This window comes from Schistocerca piceifrons, chromosome 1 (genome assembly GCF_021461385.2).
Source record: "Schistocerca piceifrons isolate TAMUIC-IGC-003096 chromosome 1, iqSchPice1.1, whole genome shotgun sequence".
Classification (NCBI taxonomy): domain Eukaryota; kingdom Metazoa; phylum Arthropoda; class Insecta; order Orthoptera; family Acrididae; genus Schistocerca; species Schistocerca piceifrons.
Window position 1 is genome coordinate 1,101,963,013 of NC_060138.1, and position 24,058 is coordinate 1,101,987,070.

General features: G+C 40.4%; 1 protein-coding gene across 1 annotated transcript in view; it reads left to right on the top strand.

Annotated features, from left to right (window-relative positions):
• LOC124776305 (dynactin subunit 5) overlaps nt 1-24,058 on the top strand; it is a 45,761-nt gene that overhangs the window by 10,491 nt on the left and 11,212 nt on the right. The window contains exon 3 of the mRNA XM_047251237.1: nt 23,199-23,310. Coding sequence (XP_047107193.1) covers nt 23,199-23,310 — 112 coding nt within the window. The remainder of the gene's footprint in view (nt 1-23,198; nt 23,311-24,058) is intronic.

Consider the following 24,058-nt stretch of genomic DNA (forward strand, 5'->3'; position numbering starts at 1 on the left):
TCCTGAAATATACAGTAGATATTTTTGTAATGTGCAGTTTCATAGCATTATTATTTATCCAAGTTTCAAGTTCTTGAAGGGCTTGTTTTGGATTCTGTGCTAGTACTTCATTGTCTTCACAGTGTGTTTCTGCTGTTGAGTCATCTGCATACAGAATTGTTTCAGTGTTGTTGTACATGGCATGTTGTTTATGTTATGGACCTAGTATGGATCCCTGGGATATGTCTGCTTGTATCTTCTTCCAGTTGTTATATTTTTCTGGTTGATTACACACTGTTTGCACAAATATTTAATTAAAAAAATTGATAATATTTGGGCAGAAATTCTCATCTTGTCTGTCCTTTTGTGGATAGATCAAACTTCCGCTTATTTTAACATGCCGGAAAAGCAGCCCTCGTCAAACAATTGATTTATGACATGGCGGAGTTGGGATGCAATATTATGACATTGCTAGTGTTACTTTTGTTGGAATTTTATCGCAGCCCACAGATTTAAGATGTTAGCCACATCATGACAGAAATCAAGAGTAAATTTAAATTCTACGGATCTGTATTGCATTGTACCGGAATTTATATGAGGAGTGGAGAAATCAAACAATGGAAAACCCATGATGGAATGTAACAATATTATGAAAAACGAAAGTTGCCACTCACCGTGCAGTGGAGATGCTGACTCACAGATAGGAACAACAAAAAGACTGTCACAAATAAAACTTTGGACCAATAAGGCCTTTGTCAAAAATAGACAACACACGCAAACGCACACATACTCATGCAAATGCAGCTCACACACACATGACTGCAGTCTCAGGCAACTGAAGCCACACTGCGAGCAGCAGCACCAGTGCATGATGAGAGTGTTGACTGGGTGGGGGTAAGGAGGAGCCTGGGGCGGGGATAGTAGGGTAAGGGTGGCAGACAGTGCAGTGCTCTGGGGAGCACACAGGGACGAGATGGAGAGAGGATGGGGCAGCTATGTGCAGTAGGAAGGATATATGGTGGGCAGGGGAGAGATGGGGAGTGGGGTGGGGGAGTGGAAAAGGAGAGAAGTGGGGAAGTGGAAAAGGAGGGAAGTAAAAAGACTTGTTGTCTTGGTGGAATGACGGCTGTGTAGTGCTGGAATGGGAACAGGGAAGAGGCTGGATGGGTGAGGACAATGACTAATGAAGGTTGAGTCCAGTAGGGTTACGAGAATGTAGGATATACTGCAAGGAAAGTTCCCACATGCACAATTCAGAAAAATGAAGGTTGTCATGTTTGGCAGCGTGCTCAGCAACAGAGTGGTCCACTTGTTTCTTGGCCGCAGTTTGTGGGTGGCCATTCATGTGGACAGATAGCTTGTTGGTTGTCATGCCCACATACAGAATGTAGCACAGTGGTTGCAGCTTAGCTTGTAGATCACAGGTAGTCCTGCCCTTGATGGGATAGGTGATGTTTGTGACTGGACTGGAGTAGATGGTGGTGGGAGGTCTATTACAGGGGTATGAACCTAGAGGTAAGGGATCAGGAGCAGGGGTTTTGTAGGGATGGAGGAGTACAGGTTTGGTGGACAGCGGAATAACACTGTGGGAGGAGTGGGAGGGATAGTGGGCAGGACATTTCTCATTTCAGGGCATGATGAGAGGTAATCGAAATCCTGGCGGAGTATGTAATTCAGTTGCTCCAGGCCTGGCAAGACTGAGTTACGAGGGGAATGCTCCTCTGTGGGTGGACGGTAGGACTTTGGAAGGTGGTGGTAGACTGGAAAGATCAGCCATTTGTTTTTGTACAAGGTTGGAGGGATAATTACGGTCTGTGAAGGCTTCAGTGAGACCATCGATATATTTCGAGAGGGACCGCTCATCACTGCAGATGCGATGACCATGGGTGGCTTGGCGGTATGGAAGGGACTTCTTGGTATGGAGCGGGTGGCAGCTGTCGAAGTGGAGGTATTGCTGGTAGTTAGTAGGTTTGATATGGATGGAGGTACTGATGTAGCCATCTTTGAGGTGGAGGTCAAATCAGTAATTTTATCTGAAATTATAAAGTGCCTATGTAGTTCTGCACAGATCTGTTTGGTGTCCGTAACAGTTTCCAAATCAGTTTCTAATTTAGGGTTAAAATCAGCAGTTTTCTTGGTACCTACTTGAGTTGTGACAATCTGCAATACGGTTTTTGATTTGTTTATGGCATTTGAGATGAGCTTACTGTTTGCCATTTGCTTTGGTTGTTTAATAAGTTTTCCAAATATTCTTTTGTATTTGTTTACATGTATGAGAAACTCTGTATCACAGTTGGTCTTTGCTTCCATGCGAAAGTTCCTCTTTCTGATGCTAGACATCTTGATGACTTCAGTTATACCTGAGTTTTTGTATTAGATTTGCCACAGACTGTTATGAAAGGAAAACATTCATTGAATACATTCATGATTTCTGATACAAAAGCTTTGTAGTTAATGTGTACTAAACACTGGTTGCTGAGTATTAAGAAGTTTCATTCAGTTTTGAGACAAATTCACATTTTGTCTTAAGTTTCTGAATCTTTTCACTCCATATTTATTTAAATTTGCAGTGACACAAACAGGACTGATTGGTCAGGTAACCTCAAGTCTAAAATGAACTTTCACATAGCATCATAATTGACATTGCTGACAATATTACCGATTCACATTGCAGTAGATCTATTATTGCTCTAGTGCGTTCATCAAAATTCAGAATTAGGCCTTTTGTAGATAACAAGTGTATCAGAGAAATGGCAGATCTGTCATCAGCTTTTATATCTGTACTGGAAGTAAGCTTAAGTAATGAACTTTTTATACAACTTTTTTGCAAAGATTGCTGTTTTTGAGGTGTGCTGCTTAACCTTTCATTGTACACGTTTTTAGTTAAGCGTTTTATTGGAGATCTAAGGGAAATGTCAAGTACAAGTATAAACAAGTTTACATGCGATGTACAATGAAAAAAACTGTCTATGCAGGTTGTAAACATCAGGTTAAGAAACAGTTTATCAACTTTGATACATATCTTGTATAGGAGGAAAATTAATTTAGCCTTTAAAGTTGCTTGAAAGATTCACAGAATTTTATCACAATATTAACAAGGATATTGAAATGCAATGTTTTGAAACATTAAAGTTGTTTCTGGATTGGGGGTTGGGGGGTGTTAGGAGAGAGGTACTGGAGGAATGGAAGTTGTGAGAGCAGATCATGCATGGATAGCTCAGTTAATAACATTGTCAGTGTAAGGCAAAAGATCTGTGTTTGATTTCTGGTGAACCACACAGTTTTAATCTGCCAGGAAGTTTCATTAAGGTTATAGTTTTTCATTATATTCTTTGTAAGCGATATAAAAAATTAAAAAATTAAGAAAAAAGAAAAAGACATTCTACAATTTGACTGCCTTGAGGCATTTCCATAACCTTACTTGGTGCTGAATTTCCTGCTTATAAGTGTTGGAGTATAGCTACAGACATAGAAATGAACAGTACATGTTTAAGTCATGCCTGGCGATATTACCTCCATATTCTTATGTTGTCATTTAATTGTGTTGTTGCTCCAGTATGCAGTCTCCTCTGCCATGAAGAAAATTGAAACATTGATCCTGTTCCAGTTTCTAACACTTCACTTATGATCTACCAGTGTGTGCCTGTTTCATAGGGTGTTATTTCTTGGCTAGAAGAGAATTTGTATGTACATACTCCTTCTGAGAACTATAACTAAAATTAAAGTTTTATTTTATTATTGAAGGTTGCTGTGTCCATGCAAACCTAGAAAATAAGAATTCTGTCATAAAAATGAGGTGATGCAGTGGTAAGCTCATTGGACTCATAATCAGGAGTGCACTTCAAGCCCTTGTGGAACTATCCTGTTTGACTTTTTCCATGTGATGCTAATGTTTGACTCATGAGGCTGGGGCATTTACACCTGAGGCAATGGAAGCACTTCCTAAAAGTTTAGTGAAAGGTGTCACTTAATAAAGAAGCTGTCAACAACCTTATTTAACATGTTTAGAAGGTAAGCGGACCGGACATCCTTTCCATCCATCTGTATACCTCTCAAGCTAAGATAATTCTCCTATTTATCTGGCAGTTGAGGAGCAGCAAGCCCTGTTGATGAAGCCATTCTTCTCTCTCCCTCACCATCTTTACCATTTGGCTGTAGTTGCAGCAGTTTATTCAACTGATAACACTTTGTAATATGAATGTTCCATGCCTCCCTCTTAATTATTTTCCCATAATTTTTCTTTCTAAGATGGTTTTTTATGAAGTCGTTATATCAAATTACGTGTTCAGTTAATTTAGTCTTTCTTATCTGGATTATGTTAATCAAAGTTCACTTCTCATTAATATATTTTAGTGTTTGTTAATTAGATTTTCTTTTAATTCATAATTTGTTTCTGACTCTTCTCCAATCAAAGCTTCAGTGGGTCTTTTCTGTGTGCTGCTGTTGGCAGTTCATTTCCATTGGTCATAGTTAATCAGGGTGGTAGTGTACAGTAGCCAGTCAGAATTGCTGAAGCTGAATCTGATGACTTGTTTTAGCAGAAGATACAAATTAATTACTTACGTTTTTGACATGGATACCATGGGGCTGATGATTATAGATCTGGCTATTATGGATTATTATATTGGTTTTTGTATGTATTTCTTGTATTGTGTGTTTCTTGGAATATGACAGGATTTCTTGAAAATTGTTTCATATTTCACTGTTATAGTTTGTTTGTGAGTTAGCGAAGCCAACAAATGTGACTAGAGGAAAACTGGCTTTGGTGATGGATTGCTCTGTACCGTAGCTCAGTGATCAATTCAAAATCTTTGTGGCATATTTTCAAAAAGTCCCAGTTTCCAAGGTTGTGGTTATGCCAGAACCTAAGAGTACAGTTAAAATTTTGCAGAATATCTGTTTTATATGACAATGTTCTGCACAATATATTTAATTGTGCCTCCATGTAATTTCATACACTCCACATCATGATGATGTTTATCGATGCTGTATTCTCATTGCTGCCACCATCTTGTCTAATCATCAGAGTTGTTATTTATTGTGGCCATTGCCCACCATTTGCCACACAAATAGCAGTCAACTGCAATGCAGCAGAAAAGTGACCAACACCATTTATTGTGGTCATTGCCCACCACATGCCACACAAATAGCAGTCAACTGCAGTGCAGCAGAGAAGCAACCAAAACCATAAGTGCACTTTTATCTGATTCTCCACATCTGCATAACTGTTGCTTCCGATTTTTCTCTTTTGTTGTTTCCCCCATTGTCAATCTTATAGTTTAAAATTTTCCAAGGAAAGGTATTGTTGAATTTATTCCTTATTTCTTTATGAAGGTGGTTGTGCATTGTTAAATGAAGGCTACTCTTGTTTACTGAAGGCTTCTTTAGCCATTGTAGTTTTCATTTTAAGGGGAGTTGGAATGCCCTATCCTGACAATGTTAAATTTAGTGACTTGGCTTCCCTTTATTTCAGAAACCACTGTAGCCATTGATATGAAACTTTTACAGGACATTAAACTGTATGTTCTGAGTCTACTGAGCTACAATAATTGCATTTCAGCCTCTGCTTTCGGAAATACAATTCTTTAACTACACGGTTAAAATTTTGTGTACTTTTCTGTATGTTATCCTAAACAATTTTAATTATACATAACATTATGTTCTTCTTTTAGTTCAGTAGACTCAAGATATGTGTGTTATTACTCCCTTAAAATTTTAATACTCTATTCAAACTGGTTTCTGAGATTTAGGGGAAAATGCAACAGAAAGTTTATTCAAAAAATTGCAAATCTTATAATGAGATAAAAATCCAAAAATGTGAAAAAAAATTTTCTAGTCTAACTCCCCTTAATATCCATTATACTTGTGCATCTGCTATTTTACTTCCCAAATAGCAGAATTCATTTACTTGTATTAGCATTTTATTTCCTATCTTAATGATTGCTCTTACTTGTCTGTCTGATGTACCTGTTACCATTATTTTAGTGTTATTTGTGTTTATTTTCAGTTTGTGGATATCCAAGGCCTCACACAAAATTTTTAACACATAGGTGAAGTTGTTTTCAGAATCTGCTAAGACTATTATATCATCATCAAATTGTAGGAAATGTATTTATTTACAATTAATTTTGATCACTGTGGTACTGCTTTTAATTTTCTGTATTATATATTCTATAAATAAATTAAATTAATATGGAGAGAGAGGGCAGTCTTGTTGGCTACCTCTTCTTATCCTAGTCTCTTTCTAGTTTCATGGACATCTATGTTTTTGTATAGAGATTGAGAATCAGTCTCTTCTCTCTCCAGTCTATTCCAGTTTTATACAGTTTTCCAAACAGTATCTTCCAGTCCACTTAATCAAAAGCCTTCTTGAGGTCCATGAGTATGGCATAAGTTTTATTGTTCATCTCAGTTCTTCATAGTGCTGTTATAGCTTGCCTGGTTCCTTTTCATTTCATAAATCGAAAATTGGTCTCGTCCTAGATGTTGGGTTTTTAACTTCTAATATTCCCTTAACAGTACTGATTAGAAGTTTTGAATCGTGTATTAGTAATGCTAATATTCTATAATTTGAACAATCATCCCCATTTCCTTTCTTAGCTATGGTAATTGTTTTATAAATACAATTGGTAGTGTTCCATCCTCGTAGCAGTCAGACATAAGTGTTACCTTTTTTACCTCTAATTATGTTGCTCCAAGTTCTGCATTTAAACTGTAGTTTAAATTAAAGAGGGTGTTTTACTAATATTGGAAAAAATCAATTATGTGAAAAAAGTTTCATTAAAATATTAAAAAAATGTAGACCAATGGATGTCTAAAACTTTAAAAGGGATAAAATAGTATATTATAAAAGTGGAAGTAAAGTAACTAAAACTGAATTAATATGTTGAAATATTAAAAGTGTGAAACATAGAATATAAATAGTAAAATACATAAAGATTGTAAAATTATAGAGTCATGGTTGGGTAGCTTAATCGGTAGAGCAGTTGCTCACAAAAGACAAAGGTCCTGAGTTCGAGTCTTAGTTCGGCACACAGTTTTGCTCTTCCAGGAAGTTTCATATCAGCACACGCTGCACTGTAGAGTGAAAAACTTATTCTGGTTGTGGCTAAGCCTTGTCTCCACAATATCCTTTCTTCCAGGAGAGCAAGACCTGCAAGTTTTGCAGGAGAACTTTTGTGAAATTTGGAAGGTAGGAGATGAGGTACGGTTGGAAATTAGGCTTTGAGGACAGTTCATGAATCATGCTTGGCTAGCTTAGTCGGTAGAGCACTTGCCCATGAAAGGCAAAGATCACAAGTTCAAGTCTCCTCCCCTAGGGTTCAGCATTCATTTGCTGGGTATGGGCTTGGTGACTCTGGGTTCATGAGCTGCGGGCTGGTAAGTGCTGCTCTGTTACCATAAGCTCTGGGTGTGCTTCAACGAATACCATGTGGCCTCGCAGTGGATTGTTGTGTGTTTCACAAAATGGGGGCCTTGGCTTCACTGTCTGGATTGTGGGAAAGGTACACACCTGTGTAAGAAGAACGCTCAACCTCAAAGTGTGCTACAGGCTGATGAGGTGAATGGCTATTGAGGTAAAACAGTCTATAGTGGGCAACCTATAGGGCACCTGCTGCCCCCTAGTTGTATAAGGCTTGCTCAGGCATGCAGGGTTCTGCCTGGGTTGACATATTTTTCCATAGCATCCCGTGGGATCCCTATGGAATGGTCTTATCAGACAGGATGTACTGTCAAGTAGTACATACCCTCATTCATCAAAGAGAGCTTGGTTGGTCAGTCCTCCTGAGAAGTCCCAGAATCACAGTAACAGAGCAATAGTGTGCCATAACACTTTCATCCCCCCCCCCCCTCCCCCCCATGAACCACGGACCTTGCCGCTGGTGGGGAGGGTTGCGTGCCTCAGCGATACAGATAGCCGTACCGTAGGTGCAACCACAACGGAGGGGTATCTGTTGAGTGGCCAGACAAACGCGTGGTTCCTGAAGAGGGGCAGCAGCCTTTTCAGTAGTTGCAGGGGCAACAGTCTGGATGATTGACTGATCTGGCCTTGTAACACTAACCAAAACGGTCTTGCTGTGCTGGTACTGCGAATGCTTGAAAGCAAGGGGAAACTACAGCCGTAATTTTTCCCGAGGGCATTCAGCTTTACTGTATGGTTAATGATGATGGCGTCCTCTTGGGTAAAACATTCCGGAGGTAAAATAGTCCCCCATTCGGATCTTTGGGCGGGGACTACTCAAGAGGACGTCGTTATCAGGAGAAAGAAAACTGCCGTTCTATGGATCGGAGCGTGGAATGTCAGATCCCTTCATCGGCCAGGTAGGTTAGAAATTTTAAAAAGGGAAATGGATAGGTTAAAGTTAGATATAGTGGGAATTAGTGAAGTTCGGTGGCAGGAGGAACAAGACTTTTGGTCAGGCGAATACAGGGTTATAAATACAAAGTCAAATAGGGGTAATGCAGAAGTAGGTTTAATAATGAATAAAAAAATAGGAATGCGGGTAAGCTACTACAAACAGCATAGTGAACGCATTATTGTGGCCAAGACAGACACGAAGCCCACGCCTACTACAGTAGTACTAGTTTATATGCCATCTAGCTCTGCAGAAGACGAAGAAATTGAAGAAATGTATGATGAAATAAAAGAAATTATTCAGATAGTGAAGGTAGATGAAAATTTAATAGTCATGGGTGACTGGAATTCGGTAGTAGGAAAAGGGAGAGAAGGAAACGTAGTAGGTGAATATGGATTGGGGCTAAGAAATGAAAGAGGAAGCCGCCTGATAGAATTTTGCGCAGAGCACAACTTAATCATAGCTAACACTTGGTTCGAGAATCATAAAAGATGGAAGAATCCTGGAGATACTAAAAGGTATCAGATAGATTATATAATGGTAAGACAGAGATTTAGGAACCAGGTTTTAAATTGTAAGACATTTCCAGGGGCAGATGTGGACTCTGACCACAATCTATTGGTTATGAACTGTAGATTAAAACTGAAGAAACTGCAAAAAGGTGGGAATTTAAGGAGATGGGACCTGGATAAACTGACTAAACCAGAGGTTGTACAGAGTTTCAGGGAGAGCGTAAGGGAACAAATGGCAGGAATGGGGGAAAGAAATACAGTAGAAGAAGAATGGGTAGCTTTGAGGGATGAAGTAGTAAAGGCAGCAGAGGATCAAGTAGGTAAAAAGATGAGGGCTAGTAGAAATCCTTGGGTAACAGAAGAAATATTGAATTTAATTGATGAAAGGAGAAAATATAAAAATGGAGCAAATGAAGCAGGCGAAAAGGAATACCAACGTCTCAAAAATGAGATCGACAGGAAGTGCAAAATGGCTAAGCAGGGATGGCTAGAGGATAAATGTAAGGATGTAGAGGCTCATCTCACTAGGGGTAAGATAGATACTGCCTACAGGAAAATTAAAGAGACCTTTGGAGAAAGGAGAAACACTTGTATGAATATCAAGAGCTCAGATGGAAACCCAGTTCTAAGCAAAGAAGGGAAAGCAGAAAGATGGAAGGAGTATATAGAGGGTCTATACAAGGGCGATGTACTTGAGGACAATATTATGGAAATGGAAGAGGATGTAGATGAAGATAAAATGGGAGATATGATACTGCGTGAAGAGTTTGACAGAGCACTGAAAGACCTGAGTCGAAACAAGACCCCGGGAGTAGACAACATTCCATTAGAACTACTGACGGCCTTGGGAGAGCCAGTCCTGACAAAACTCTACCATCTGGTGAGCAAGATGTATGAGACAGGCGAAATACCCTCAGACTTCAAGAAGAATATAATAATTCCAATCCCAAAGAAAACAGGTGTTGACAGATGTGAAAATTACCAAACTATCAGTTTAATAAGTCACGGCTGCAAAATACTAACGCGAATTCTTTACAGATGAATGGAAAAACTAGTAGAAGCCGAACTTGCGGAAGATCAGTTTGGATTCTGTAGAAATATTGGGACACGTGAGGCAATACTGTACTGACCCTACGGCTTATCTTAGAAGCTAGATTAAGGAAAGGCAAACCTATGTTTCTAGCATTTGTAGACTTAGAGAAAGCTTTTGACCATGTTGACTGGAATACTCTCTTTCAAATTCTGAAGGTGGCAGGGGTAAAATATAGGGAGCAAAAGGCTATTTACAATTTGTATAGAAACCAAATGGCAGTTATAAGAGTCGAGGGGCATGAAAGGGAAGCAGTGGTTGGGAAGGGAGTGAGACAGGGTTGTAGCCTCTCCCTGATGTTGTTCAATCTGTATATTGAGCAAGCAGTGAAGGAAACAAAAGAAAAATTTGGAGTAGGTATTAAAATTCATGGAGAAGAAATAAAAACTTTGAGGTTCGCCGATGACATTGTAATTCTGTCAGAGACAGCAAAGGACTTGGAAGAGCAGTTGAACGGAAGGGACAGTGTCTTGAAAGGAGGATATAAGATGAACATCAACAAAAGCAAAATGAGGATAATGGAATGTAGTCGAATTAAGTCGGGTGATGCTGAGGGTATTAGATTAGGAAATGAGACACTTAAAGTAGTAAAGGAGTTTTGCTATTTGGGGAGCAAAATAACTGATGATGGTCGAAGTAGAGGGGATATAAAATGGAGACTGGCAATGGGAAGGAAAGTGTTTCTGAAGAAGAGAAATTTGTTAACATCGAGTATAGATTTAAGTGTCAGGAAGTCGTTTCTGAAAGTATTTGTATGGAGTGTAGCCATGTATGGAAGTGGAACATGGGCGATAAATAGTTTAGACACGAAGAGAATAGAAGCTTTCGAAATGTGGTGCTACAGAAGAATACTGAAGATTAGATGGGTAGATCACATAACTAATGAGGCTTTCGAAATGTGGTGCTACAGAAGAATACTGAAGATTAGATGGGTAGATCACATAACTAATGAGGAGGTATTGAATAGAATTGGAGAGAAGAGAAGTTTGTGGCACAACTTGACTAGAAGAAGGGATCGGTTGGTATGACATGTTCTGAGGCATCAAGGAATGACCAATTTAGTATTGGAGAGCAGCGTGGAGGGTAAAAATCGTAGAGGGAGACCAAGAGATGAATACACCAAGCAGATTCAGAAGGATGTAGGTTGCAGTAGGTACTGGGAGATGAAGAAGCTTGCACAGGATAGAGTAGCATGGAGAGCTGCATCAAATCAGTTTCAGGACTGAAGACCACAACAACAACACTTTCATTGTAAATAAGAGAACTTAGAGAATCTTTGAGAAGGTCTTCCCTTCCTAAATTCAAAAAGCATTGTTGGTTCCCTTTTTTTTTTTTAAAAAAAAAAAAAAAAGAAAAAGAAAACAAAAAAAAACATCAAATGACTTTGTAATGGAACGCTTCTAATGAAACTGCTAATTCAAACAAAGTCTCTAAGCTTTTGGAATCTAAGGCCTTAGGTGACTACCCAGTCAAGGCTGAGTTGCATAACACCTTTAACTTTTGTAAAGGCATGGTTATCTGCTCCAGTATAATGGAGATGGAACCTGTGGAATTACGGAAAAATATGGGCATCATGGAAGGACAGAACTATATGAGGAGAGTCAATGGCACATTGGAAAAATCTGCAACATTTATTCTAACATTTAGCACTCCAGAATTACCTGAACACACCCTTGCAGGTATATCCGTCTTCAGGTTCGCCCATTTGTTCCTAACCCGATGCGATGCTTCAAATGTTAGAAATTTGGCCACACGACTATGGGATGTAATGGGAGGACTTTGTGCAGAAATTTTCGAGGCTCTGGTCATGAATCAGCAATTCTTGTACACTTCCTCCAAAATGTATTATTTGCTCCAGGAATCATCCAGTATGGAGCAAAAAGCGTGAGGGTTATAATGAAAGGATAATTCAGGAGTTGAAAGTCACAAGATGCACATCCTATGGTGAAGCTAAAAAAGGTTTCAAAGCTGTGCAACCTCTGGTTTTTGCTACTTCTTTTGCACCTGGCCTTAAGAAGCCAGTTGGCAAGTGTGATGCCTGCACACAAACTCAGACCACAGATTCAATTACGAACATATGCACTTGTCAGTGTACCTGTGGGGGAACTTGAACCAGAAATCATTTGGAAGCCGTCAGCAATGGGCTTACAGCCTAAGCCACTTACTGCTGCCCACCATCAGAAGCTTACTAAGTTGTCTTCTCAATCCAAGCAGCTGACGCCTCCCATAAGTAAGAAAAAACTTCTTTCAAAAAAAGTAATTCAATGTTGAAGTAAGTGGCAGTTAAACCTTTGGATTCTCTCTCTCTCTCTTTCTCTCTCTCTGATGGAGACTTCACTCTTGAGAACATGGATTCCTACTCTTGAGAACATGGATTCCCAATTGGAGAAACCAGAGAGCTGGGCACCAGCTAACATTCCTTGTGACCTGCCAGATAAATCACTGCTTCTGAGGGAGTAAGACAAGACTAACAACCATCACTAATCAGTAGTCTTACCAACTGCGACATGGCCGCGTATACAAACAGTGATCCAATACTGACAAATGTTTTTTATTTTTCCAGTCTTTAATCACAATATCAGTTCTTTAGGTGATGACCGGTTTCAGTCCGTAATGATCATCTTCAGATTTACAATATACAAATACATACACCTAGTGAACAGTGTGTCTTTCAGCATAATACAGCAATACGTATCACAGTATACTATCATACAACTAGGGAAATGCATAAATAAAATATGGTAAAACGTACCTTTTTTACACCATGTTCTAAAGTGATAAGGCCATAATGGCATCGTCAAAACATATAAATATAATCAGCACAGCATCGTCACATATATCTAAAATTAAGGTGTAGAATAGGCCACATCGTCCACACAGTCATTATTGCAATTGGCTACTGAGGTACAGTAGCTGCCAGATATCTGTTTGCCTGCATTCTCCCTAGATGTCGCTACTGTGGGCTTAGATGTAGTCGTCATTTATGCAAAAAAACATAATCTGATAACAAACACAAAAGGTAAAATACATGTAGCAACTTTTAAAATTGATAACTATCATGGAAACCAATTGCGATACATTAAAAGACAAATACAGTTAGCCATATAAAATTATTAAATGGAAATATATGAAGAGAACAGGACCGATCTTTTTTTATGGTGAATATATGGTCAACAATTAATATACATAATACATTGCCTGTAGCAACCTGTAAATTGGCTATGAAAGCTAAAATGTCTATATGACAGCTGAGAAAAGGACAGATCAATGATCAGCGCCCTCTGTTGCGTCGGCCGCCAGGCTGTTATGTAGGCGTGCACTGATCTTAAGAACTTCACCACTAGAGGGCTTTACATGCAACGTGATATGTCTCCCACATAAAACGTTTAAACAATATATTAACAGTCAATAAATAAAATTATATAGCCTGGCTATACATTCCATGAATAGGTAGCATAATCAGTTACAGGATTAGAGCGACTGATGTATGGAAGTAAGGCAAATACCTACTGTTCTCGACATGAACCATCAAGTAAGGTATATTGTAGATCTGAAGATGATCATTACGGACTGAAACCGGTCATCGTCTAAAGAACTGATATTGTGATCAAAGACTGGAAAAATAAAAAACAATCAGTAGTCTCACAGGACTGCTGTGTTGCAGTGGTATTTAAATGGATACCGATAACATTTGGAAGAATAACAGGTCCTGGTCCAGGAGAAAACGTACAAAAAAACTCATTTTAAAGTCACCAACACATATACATCAAAGGGTCACCAGCCTTACAGGAGGGACAATATTACAGGAGATAGGGCTAAAGGTGGAATGTCTGTTTTCATTGAAGACAGATGCCACTAGTCTCCTATCCATCTTACAATTTCCATGCAAGCACCCGCCATGAAAGTTCTAATGCCACAATGCATTCCTTACATCTGCCACCTGATGATACTTTTGGGCACTCCCACGCCCATTCCTCCTTGTGGGGGACTTCAGTGCACACAATGTGTTGTGGGGCTCAGCTGTCACTTGCTCCAGGAGTCATATTATCGAGTGACTTTCCATTTTGAGAATATCTGCCTTTTGAGCTCAGATCAGGTGACAACTTTTCCACAGCTAAAGAGATTTTTTTGGCCTTAGACCTTTGTTTTTGCTCCCCAGCTATTGTGGACATGGTTCAGTGGTAAGTGGCTACAGATTTACATTCTAGTGACCACTTCCCAGTGTGGATCCGTCTGCCACTCGGATAGTGGTCGATAGGAGACCATGAAGGTGGACGGTTTAAAGGGCAAATTGGTTGCTGTATAGCTGACAGGTTATTTTTTAACGAAAGGATTGTGCATAGGAGGTGGTGGCCCATATCACTTGTGAGATCCAATGGGCTACCACAAGAGTCCACCCCAAGTCTAGCAACCACCTCAAATGACGACCTGTACCTTGGCGGAATGATGACTGTTGATTTGAAGTCAGAGCCAGACAAACAGCTCTACGGAACTTCAAACACTATCCAACTACAGAAAACCTTCCTGCCTTCAGATCTGGGAGAGCACATGGGAGGCAAGTGATAAAAGAATGTAAGATGTGTGTCTGGAAGGAATTCATGACTTCCATTAATTGATCCACATCCACTGCGCAATTTTGGGGATTTCAGACAAGGGCAGTACGCGTCCCCTCATGGCCTTGTTGAGAAATTGAGTCTTGGTGGACGCACCTAAGATATGGCTCAGGTTTTAGCTGAACACTTTTTTTACAGTCACTAAGTTGCCCAGCCAAGCTCTTGTGTTTCAGGTGTTTTAGCACAGTGGGGATGAGGAAGCTCTATTTATTCTCACATAATGAAGTCTACAACCTTCCATTCTCCATGTGGGAACTGGAACCAGCTCTGTCAACAGCCAGAGACACTGCTCCAGGACCTGATGAGATTCAGTATGCCATGCTCTGTCATCTGTGCCCTGAAGTGAAAGGACAGCGCCTCTCATTTCACTCAGATCCAGTTGATGGACTATACCCCACTACCTGGAAGGAGGCAGTATTAATTTCATTATGGATACCATGCAAGGGCCTTAGCACCCCTAACAGTTACCGGAGTGTAGTCCTTACCAATTGCATGGATAAGACTCTTGAACACACAGTCAACCGCTGCCTCGTCTGGCTGCTAGAATCCTGAGGTTACGTGAGCCACTCCCAGTGTGGTTACAGACACTACCATTCCACCCACGACAATTTGATTCTACTGGAGATGGCGATACAGGAGTCCTTCTTATGCCAAAACCATTTGGTTTGTGTATTTTTTGATTTGAAATAGCATACAGTACCACTTGGAGGTACAACATCCTTCACCAACTTAATTAATAGGGACTACGTGGACGTCTGCCACTTCTTATCCAATCCTTCCTCGAGGACTGGCACTTTCGATATTGCATTGGTGATGCTTTGTCTGACAGCTATGTTCAAGAGAATGGGGTCCGCCAAGGCAGTATACTCAGTGTCATATTGTTTGCCATTGTTATCAAGGCATTTTCTCTGCATTTAGAAGCCCTGTCAAATGCTCTTTTTTTGTGGTTTATTTTGCAATCTTCTACTCTTCCTCCAATCTTACAGTGATGACGAGGCAGCTACAGCTGACGATCAAGAGGCTGGAAATCTGGGCCAAAACAACTGGTTTACTGTTCTCTCCGGAGGAGACTGTGTGTGTCAGTTTTAACTGTGCTTGTTGAAGTTTTAACTGACTAGTACTCACAAAGGGGGATAATATTTTACATTTTCAGGAAACTGGTCACTTTTTGGGTTTATTATTTAACTCAAAATAAACTTGGCTCACACCTGAAAGACCTATGAACAAAGGGCTTTCAGTTATTGAATATTGTGAAGTACCTTAACGGAAAAGCATGGTAACAGGTCTGGTCTCCTGCAGTTTTATAGGGCATCTGTTCGATCAGCTTAGATTATGACAGTTTGGTCTATGGATCAGCCTGTAGTTCCTACCTCAAGATGTTAGACGCTATCCACTGTGAGGGCATTTGGATATCGACTGGAGCCTTTTGGACCAGTGATGTTCAGAGTCTGTGTGCAGAGGCTGGTGGACTACCACTCAGGATTTGGCAACATATCCTTTTGGCACATAAGCACTGAAAATATCAGCATCATCTCAGTCATTGGCATTTGGTGCAGTGGGCCAACCCAGCTTTGAATGGCTGTTCAGGAATGGGCCCTATGCGACGAAGCCATTCAGGATAAGTGCTGCTGTCTGTCTAAAAGATCCAGATCTATCAGACCTCTGAATACATAGCCAGGAATGGAACATGTTCCGCCTTGATGTCTTCAGAGCTCAAAGTGATTTTAAGCTTGATGTGATACAAGAAAACGTATACTCCAGATTTCGTGTTTACAACTTTGTTTTCTTCCATTTTAGGTACATACCACAGTTTTATCGTTGTTTATACAGATGGATCCCAGCAAGAAAATGTCCTCGGTTGTTCCACTGTTTTTCCTGACAGTGTGTCTTCCGGAACAGTTTACAAATTATGATGCGGGGCTATATGGCATTATGGTGACACTGGAGAGGATTCAGACATCACCGGATAAGGTTTCTTGTCTGTTCCGACTCGCTTAGTGCACTACAAGCACTTCACCAGATATATCTAGTACACTAGTTGATTCAGCTCATCCGTGACTCCTTAGAGTGGCTCCAACACTGTGGCAAGGGGTGATCGTTTGCTGGGTACCTGTCCACATTGGGATACAGAGAAACGACATGGCTGACAAAATGCCAAGGAAGCATGTCGGGATAGTGGTGTCTGTCAGTCCCCCATTCCATTCATGCTGTGATCTCATTGTCTGACAGACGCATCATACATCAGTGGGAGACTGAATTGTTTAAGATGACAGAAAACAGACTGTGGTCACTCAAATCGACCACACAGGCATGGCATACTTCATGTCAGCCTCACCGCTGGAAGGAGGTTTTGCTTACCAGGCTGCACATAGGACATAGCCCTTTAACACGTAGCTTCCTCCTGCAGTGGGAGGCGAGGTTTGTGGCATGCCACTTCCAGTTCAGCATATTTTGGTGATGTGTGCCTTATATACTGATATCAGGGCAGCCCTCAATCTTGATGGAGAGCTGCCCACCATCCTCGCCAATATTGATTCCAGTGTTACAAGAGTGGTAACGTTTTGTGAACTATCAGGCCACATCCCTAAATTTGTAGGGAAGGGAGACCGATTTTAATACATTATAAATAGCCTTTGTCCCCACCCATGAGATTGGCATGCTGACAATTCGTCAGGGCACTGATGACAAAGATGTTGCTTGCCCCTCACCTAAAATACTCGTCATCATCATCAAGTTCAAGTCTCAGTTCAGCACACAGTTTCAGTCTGCCAGGAAGTTTCAACATAGAAGAATTGAGATAGTAAAAATGTTGAGTCACCTCAGCTAATTTAGTCACTGTGAAAATCTATCAAAAGGGATGAGTAGGTTTTATTTTTTAAAATTTTTTTCTTCTAGTGATTTGTCTGCCTTTGATTCATTGATGCTGGATGAAGCTTTACAGTTGGAAGATTCTGACAAATGGCTTCAAGCAATACATGAGTAATTAGTGTCAAATGGATAAAACTGAGCATATGAAAGAAGGGACGCAATCAATGCCAGATTGATTTTTCAAAACCAAGAAAGATTTCAAAGACATGTTATATGCTATAAAGTGTAAAGTGAATCTTATCAACAAAGAAAGTGCTTGAAAGAAAGGTTTAGCATCTGATGAAACATATGCACCAATGATAATGTATAATTTACTCAGATTGTTTGGACTTGCTATAAGATATGATTTAGATATTGATTGTTAGCATGTAATTACTACAATTCTTTATGGTTACTTTGTTGATGAAAATTGTTGTTGTTGTGGTCTGCAGTCCAAAGACTGATTTGATGCTTCTCTCCCTATATCCTTTGTAAGCAACTACTGCAATCTACATTCATTTGAACCTTGCTGCTGTATTCATTTCTTGCCGCCCTCCATAATTATTACCCACCACATTTTTATCCAACACTAAATTTATGATTCCTGCCCACATAGCAGAGTTCATCTATTACTTTCATGTCTCATTTCCTAATTTAATTCCATTGCAATGCTTGATTTGATTTGACTACAATCCATTACCCCTGTTTTGCATTTGTTGAGGTTCCTCTTATATATTCCTTTCAAGACACTGTCCATTCCATTCAAATGGTCTTGCAAGTTTTTTGATAACTCTGACAGAATTACAATGTCACTGGCAAATCTCATAGTTTTTATTTCATCTCCTTGAACATTAACTTCTTCTCTAAATTTTTCTTTGGTTTCCTGTACTGCTTACTCAGTGTACAGATCGAATAACATTAGAGATAGTCTACAGCTGTCTCACTCCCTTCTCTACCCTCAATCACTGGTTTCCTTTCATGCCCCTCAACTCTCATGATTGCCATCTGGTTTCTGTGAGGTTGCAAACAGCCTTTCGCTCCCTGTGTGTTTTACCCCTGCCACCGTTAGAATAAGAAAGAGAGTATTCCAATCAGTTTTTGGTCCCCTCCCCCAAATGAACCAACCAAACCAACGATTCCAGTCAGCATTGTCCAAAGCTAGAAAATTAGGCTTGCCTTTCCTTAACCTATCTTCTAAGAGAAGCTGTAGGGTCAATATTGCCTTGCATGTTCCTTAATTTCTCTGGAATCCAGATTTATCTTTCCTGAGATCGACTTCTACCAGCTTTTTTTTCCCTTTTCTGTAAAGAATCATGTTAGTATTTTGCGACCATGACATATTAAACTGATAGTTTGGTAATATTCATACCTGTCAGCCTCTGACTTCTTTGGAGTTCGAATTGTTACATTCCTCTTGAAGTCTAGTATTTTGTCTATAAATTTTGCACCCCAGGTAGAAAAGTTTTGTCATGGTTAGCCCTCCATCCATCTTTCAGTGTTCTATTAAATTATTCTTGTAGTATCATTTCTCCCATCTCATCTTTATCTACTTCCTCTTCCCTTTCTATAAAATTGCCCTCAAGTTCATTTCTCTCGTGTAGGCTGTCTATATATTCCTTCCACTTTTCAGCTTTCCCTTCTTTGCTTTGTATTGGTTTTCTGTCTGAGCTGTTGATATTCATACAGCTGCATCCCTTTTTTCCAAAGGCTTCTGTAATTTTGCTATAGGTGCTATCTATCTTTCTCCAAGTTATAAATGTTTGTATAGTTTTGCATCTTTCCTCTAGCCTGCTTCATTTGCTGCATTTTTATGTTTTCCCTTTCATCATTTAAATCCTATAATATATGAGGCTTTGTACTAGGCCTCCTCTCTTTGTCTGTAAATCTCTGCTGCCTTCACAGTTTCAGCTCTCAAAACTACCTGTTCCTCTTCTGCTTTAGTCCTTTCCCCTATTTCAGTCAAATGTTGCCTAATGTTCCTTTTGAAAATCTCAGTAATCTCTGGTTCTGTCAGTTTATCAGGGTCCCATCTCCTTAATTTCATATCTTTCTGCAATTTCTTCAGTTTTAATCTGCAGTTCATAACAAGTAAATTGTGGTCAGAGTCCATGTCTGCTCCTGGCAATGTCCTACAGTGTAAAATCTGGTTCTGAAATCTCTATCTTAGCATTATATAATCAATCTGGAAGCTTCCCACCCCTCCAGGCCCTTCCTTAAATGCAGTATTATTTAATGGTCCTTGATCCAAGTGTTAGTGATGTGTAAAATTCTATTAGGTGGCTTCCTCCTCCATTTCAAGCACTTAGTCCATATACTTCTACTATCTGTCCTTCTCTTCCTCTTCCAACTATCGAATTCCATTTCCCCAGCACAAATAAATCTTCCTCCCTCTTAACTATCTGAATAATTTCTTTTACCTGGTCATACATTCTTTCTATTTCTTCATAATCTGGGGATATAATCAGCATACAAACTTGTACTTCTGTTGTGGGTGTTGGCTTCATGTCTGACTTGGCTACAATAATGCATTTACTTTGCTGTTCATAGGAGTTTACCCATATTCCTGCTTTGTTATTCATCATTAGACCTACTCCAGCATTACCCCTGTCAGATTTTGTGTTTGTAACTGTGTACACACCAGACCATAAGTCTTATTAACTTCAACTTATCCATTTTATTTTTTAAATTTTCTAGCCTACCTGCCCGACTAAGGGATCCAAGAGTTCATGCTCCGACCCGTAGAATGCCAGTTTTGCTTTTGCTGTTAGTGACTTCCTGAGTAGTCTCCACATGGAGATACAATTTGGAAAATATTTTACCTCTGGAATATTTTAGCCAATAGGACGCTATCATTTTTTAACCATACAGTAGAGCTGCACGCTCTTGGGAAAATTATGGAATTCAGTTTAATTAGTAAAAGAATTAAAGATATAAGTGACAACACACTGAAAAAGGTAATTTGTGGTTTGAACCGAGGAGGCCATTGCTGGAGACTTATGCTGGATGTAATACTGATAACTCTGAATTTCAAGAGATCAAGTGCAGATCCTTGTGTTTATAATGGAAATTGAACAAAGAAAATGTCCACATCGTAATTGACACAGATTTTTTTTTAATGATTCCTAACAGGAGAACAATTTTCAAGAGAAGCTGGATGAAAAATTCGAATTTGTGGATCCTGGGAAATTGGGACCTGCTAAGGCATTATGAGAGAGGGCTCATTATGTGAAGCAAATTCTGGGTAAGCACAGGATGAAATACTGTAATTTTATCTCAGTACCACAATGCAAAAATCAACCCCTTGCCCATTGATTTGGCTTTAAAACAGAAGACCAAAGAGGAGCAACGAGGAATTATCTTTATAGAGAACCTGTTTGTAATCTCAGACATGCACAGTTCTGTGACCAGACTGAATCTTGTATATATGCTGTTGTTATAAGTCCATCCAGCAATAATCCTGGTATGGTGAGCAGTGTAGATGATTTGGGATTATCTCAAAGTGATCAAAGGCACGAAAGAAGATGGCCTCCACATGGTTAAATATTGTGATGTAGATTGGGAAGAAGATTCTGAAGATGAAAAATATGCAACAGAATATGGAGCAATCATGTTCTGGAACAGCCAGGAACAACGAACAGTAGTTCTTTCAGCACCTGGCATTGACTTCATCATGTCTATAAGACATTATAACTGCAAAGATTAATGAGTTCATCTCCATTTTTTGAAGATAGTGCTATCTGTCTTTTGCGTGACAATAAAGGAGTGATAGATTTGCCAAAAATAAGTTAATATAAGGGTCACATCAACCATTTTCTGTTAGAGAGGAGACTGACTGAACTAAAATATTTGTGGAAAATATCTTAAGAGATCATACAACTGATATGATGACTAAGGGTGCGACAAAGTTCTGACATCTGATTGACTACTTTAGATTATTAGTTCCAGATGATACATATTATGAAAATCTTGTATGCCTGGTGTGCTGCAACTTGTAAGTATTTGTTAAAAGACATCTTGCTGTATACCATGACATGCATGTAAGATATATATAATTTTCAGAATGGTATTCTAGCATACAGCTCATTATCAGTGAGACATACACTCCTGGAAATTGAAATAAGAACACCGTGAATTCATTGTCCCAGGAAGGGGAAACTTTATTGACACATTCCTGGGGTCAGATACATCACATGATCACACTGACAGAACCACAGGCACATAGACACTGGCAACAGAGCATGCACAATGTCGGCACTAGTACAGTGTATATCCACCTTTCGCAGCAATGCAGGCTGCTATTCTCCCATGGAGACGATCATAGAGATGCTGGATGTAGTCCTGTGGAACGGCTTGCCATGCCATTTCCACCTGGCACCTCAGTTGGACCAGCGTTCGTGCTGGACGTGCAGACCGCGTGAGACGACGCTTCATCCAGTCCCAAACATGCTCAATGGGGGACAGATCCGGAGATCTTGCTGGCCAGGGTAGTTGACTTACACCTTCTAGAGCACGTTGGGTGGCACGGGATACATGCGGACGTGCATTGTCCTGTTGGAACAGCAAGTTCCCTTGCCGGTCTAGGAATGGTAGAACGATGGGTTCGATGACGGTTTGGATGTACCGTGCACTATTCAGTGTCCCCTCGACGATCACCAGTGGTGTACGGCCAGTGTAGGAGATCGCTCCCCACACCATGATGCCAGGTGTTGGCCCTGTGTGCCTCGGTCGTATGCAGTCCTGATTGTGGCACTCACCTGCACGGCGCCAAACACGCATACGACCATCATTGGCACCAAGGCAGAAGTGACTCTCATCGCTAAAGACGACACGTCTCCATTCGTCCCTCCATTCACGCCTGTCGCGACACCACTGTAGGCGGGCTGCACGATGTTGGGGCGTGAGCGGAAGACGGCCTAACGGTGTGCGGGACCGTAGCCCAGCTTCATGGAGACGGTTGCGAATGGTCCTCGCCGATACCCCACGAGCAACAGTGTCCCTAATTTGCTGGGAAGTGGCGGTGCGGTCCCCTACAGCACTGCGTAGGATCCTACGGTCTTGGCGTGCATCCGTGCGTCGCTGGGGTCCGGTCCCAGGTCGACAGGCACGTGCACCTTCCGCCGACCACTGGCGACAACATCGATGTACTGTGGAGACCTCACGCCCCACGTGTTGAGCAATTTGGCGGTACGTCCACCCGGCCTCCCGCATACCCACTATACGCCCTCGCTCAAAGTCCGTCAACTGCACATACGGTTCACGTCCATGCTGTCGCGGCATGCTACCAGTGTTAAAGACTGCGATGGAGCTCCGTATGCCATGGCAAACTGGCTGACACTGACGGCGGCGGTGCACAAATGCTGCGCAGCTAGCGCCATTCGACGGCCAACACCGTGGTTCCTGGTGTGTCCGCTGTGCCGTGCGTGTGATCATTGCTTGTACAGCCCTCTCGCAGTGTCCGGAGCAAGTATGGTGGGTCTGACACACCGGTGTCAATGTGTTCTTTTTTCCATTTCCAGGAGTGTATATTATGTCTTGTATGAGATATCTACGATGTTAAAATTGATTTGGAGCCCAGTGGTACACAGATTGTCATGAGCACATGTTATAGCCATTGAACACTAAAAGGCCTCACTTCTTGGTCATATTGAACACTACTGTCATAGGATGAAAACATGTTCCATATTCTTTTAAGATCTTTGTAAATTTGGTATGTCTTAATCATCTGTTTATAACAGTAGCATATACATGTGTGTGAATCATTGTTAATTCAGTGAACTAATAAATATCACTTTAATTACAGTGTGGCCTTTTTCCCAATACACATGGGTGATCATGTGTTTGTTGGCGAACGCTCAGTGGTAAATGCAGCAAATGTTGGTTCATACGTTTACATCGGCAAAAACTGTGTTATTGTGAGTATGGTATAAAGTTACAAACATTAGTTGACAGCGTAGTGTTCTACATTAGTGCTTGTTTTCCAAATAGTTGGCATACTTCAATAAATTTCATAACTAAGGATTCAGTGTATGTTGGAAAGTATTTCTGAAAATAAATAAATGATGTCTCAAAACTTCTACAGCAGTCAGCTAATCCTTGGGCACGTCAGTGCTGACCTGCTGTGCCACTCAACAGCACTTAGGATGTAGTGGGCTCAGACTACGCTGGCAGTCCATTGCAATCAAACTTGTTTTTAACCTGTATAGAATGAATGAAGATCTAAGCAAATATAGTTATTCCATATTGAAATAATTACTAATGAAACACAATATTTTTTTATGTTACAGGAAATTCATCATCATCATCATCATCATTAGTGTTCTGCCAAAAGGCAGGTTTTTCACATAGTAGTTTTCCAGGCTGTCTGGTCTTCTGCTATCCTCTTCAGGTCCGCATAATTTCCTCTTCCCTTTATGTCATCTATCATCTTGTATCTCCTTCTTCCTCTCAGTCTTCTCCCACAAACCAGTCCTTCCAAAGTATCTGCTAGCAAGCACTCCCTTCTCAATGAATGTCCCAACCAGTTATTTTACCTTTCTCTTATAACCTTCAGCAGATATTTTCTCTTACAAACCCTTTCCAGTACTCTTTCATTACTTTCTCTTTCCATCCAGTCTATCCTCTCCATTCTCCTCCACTCCAATGCTTCTAACCTTTTTTCAT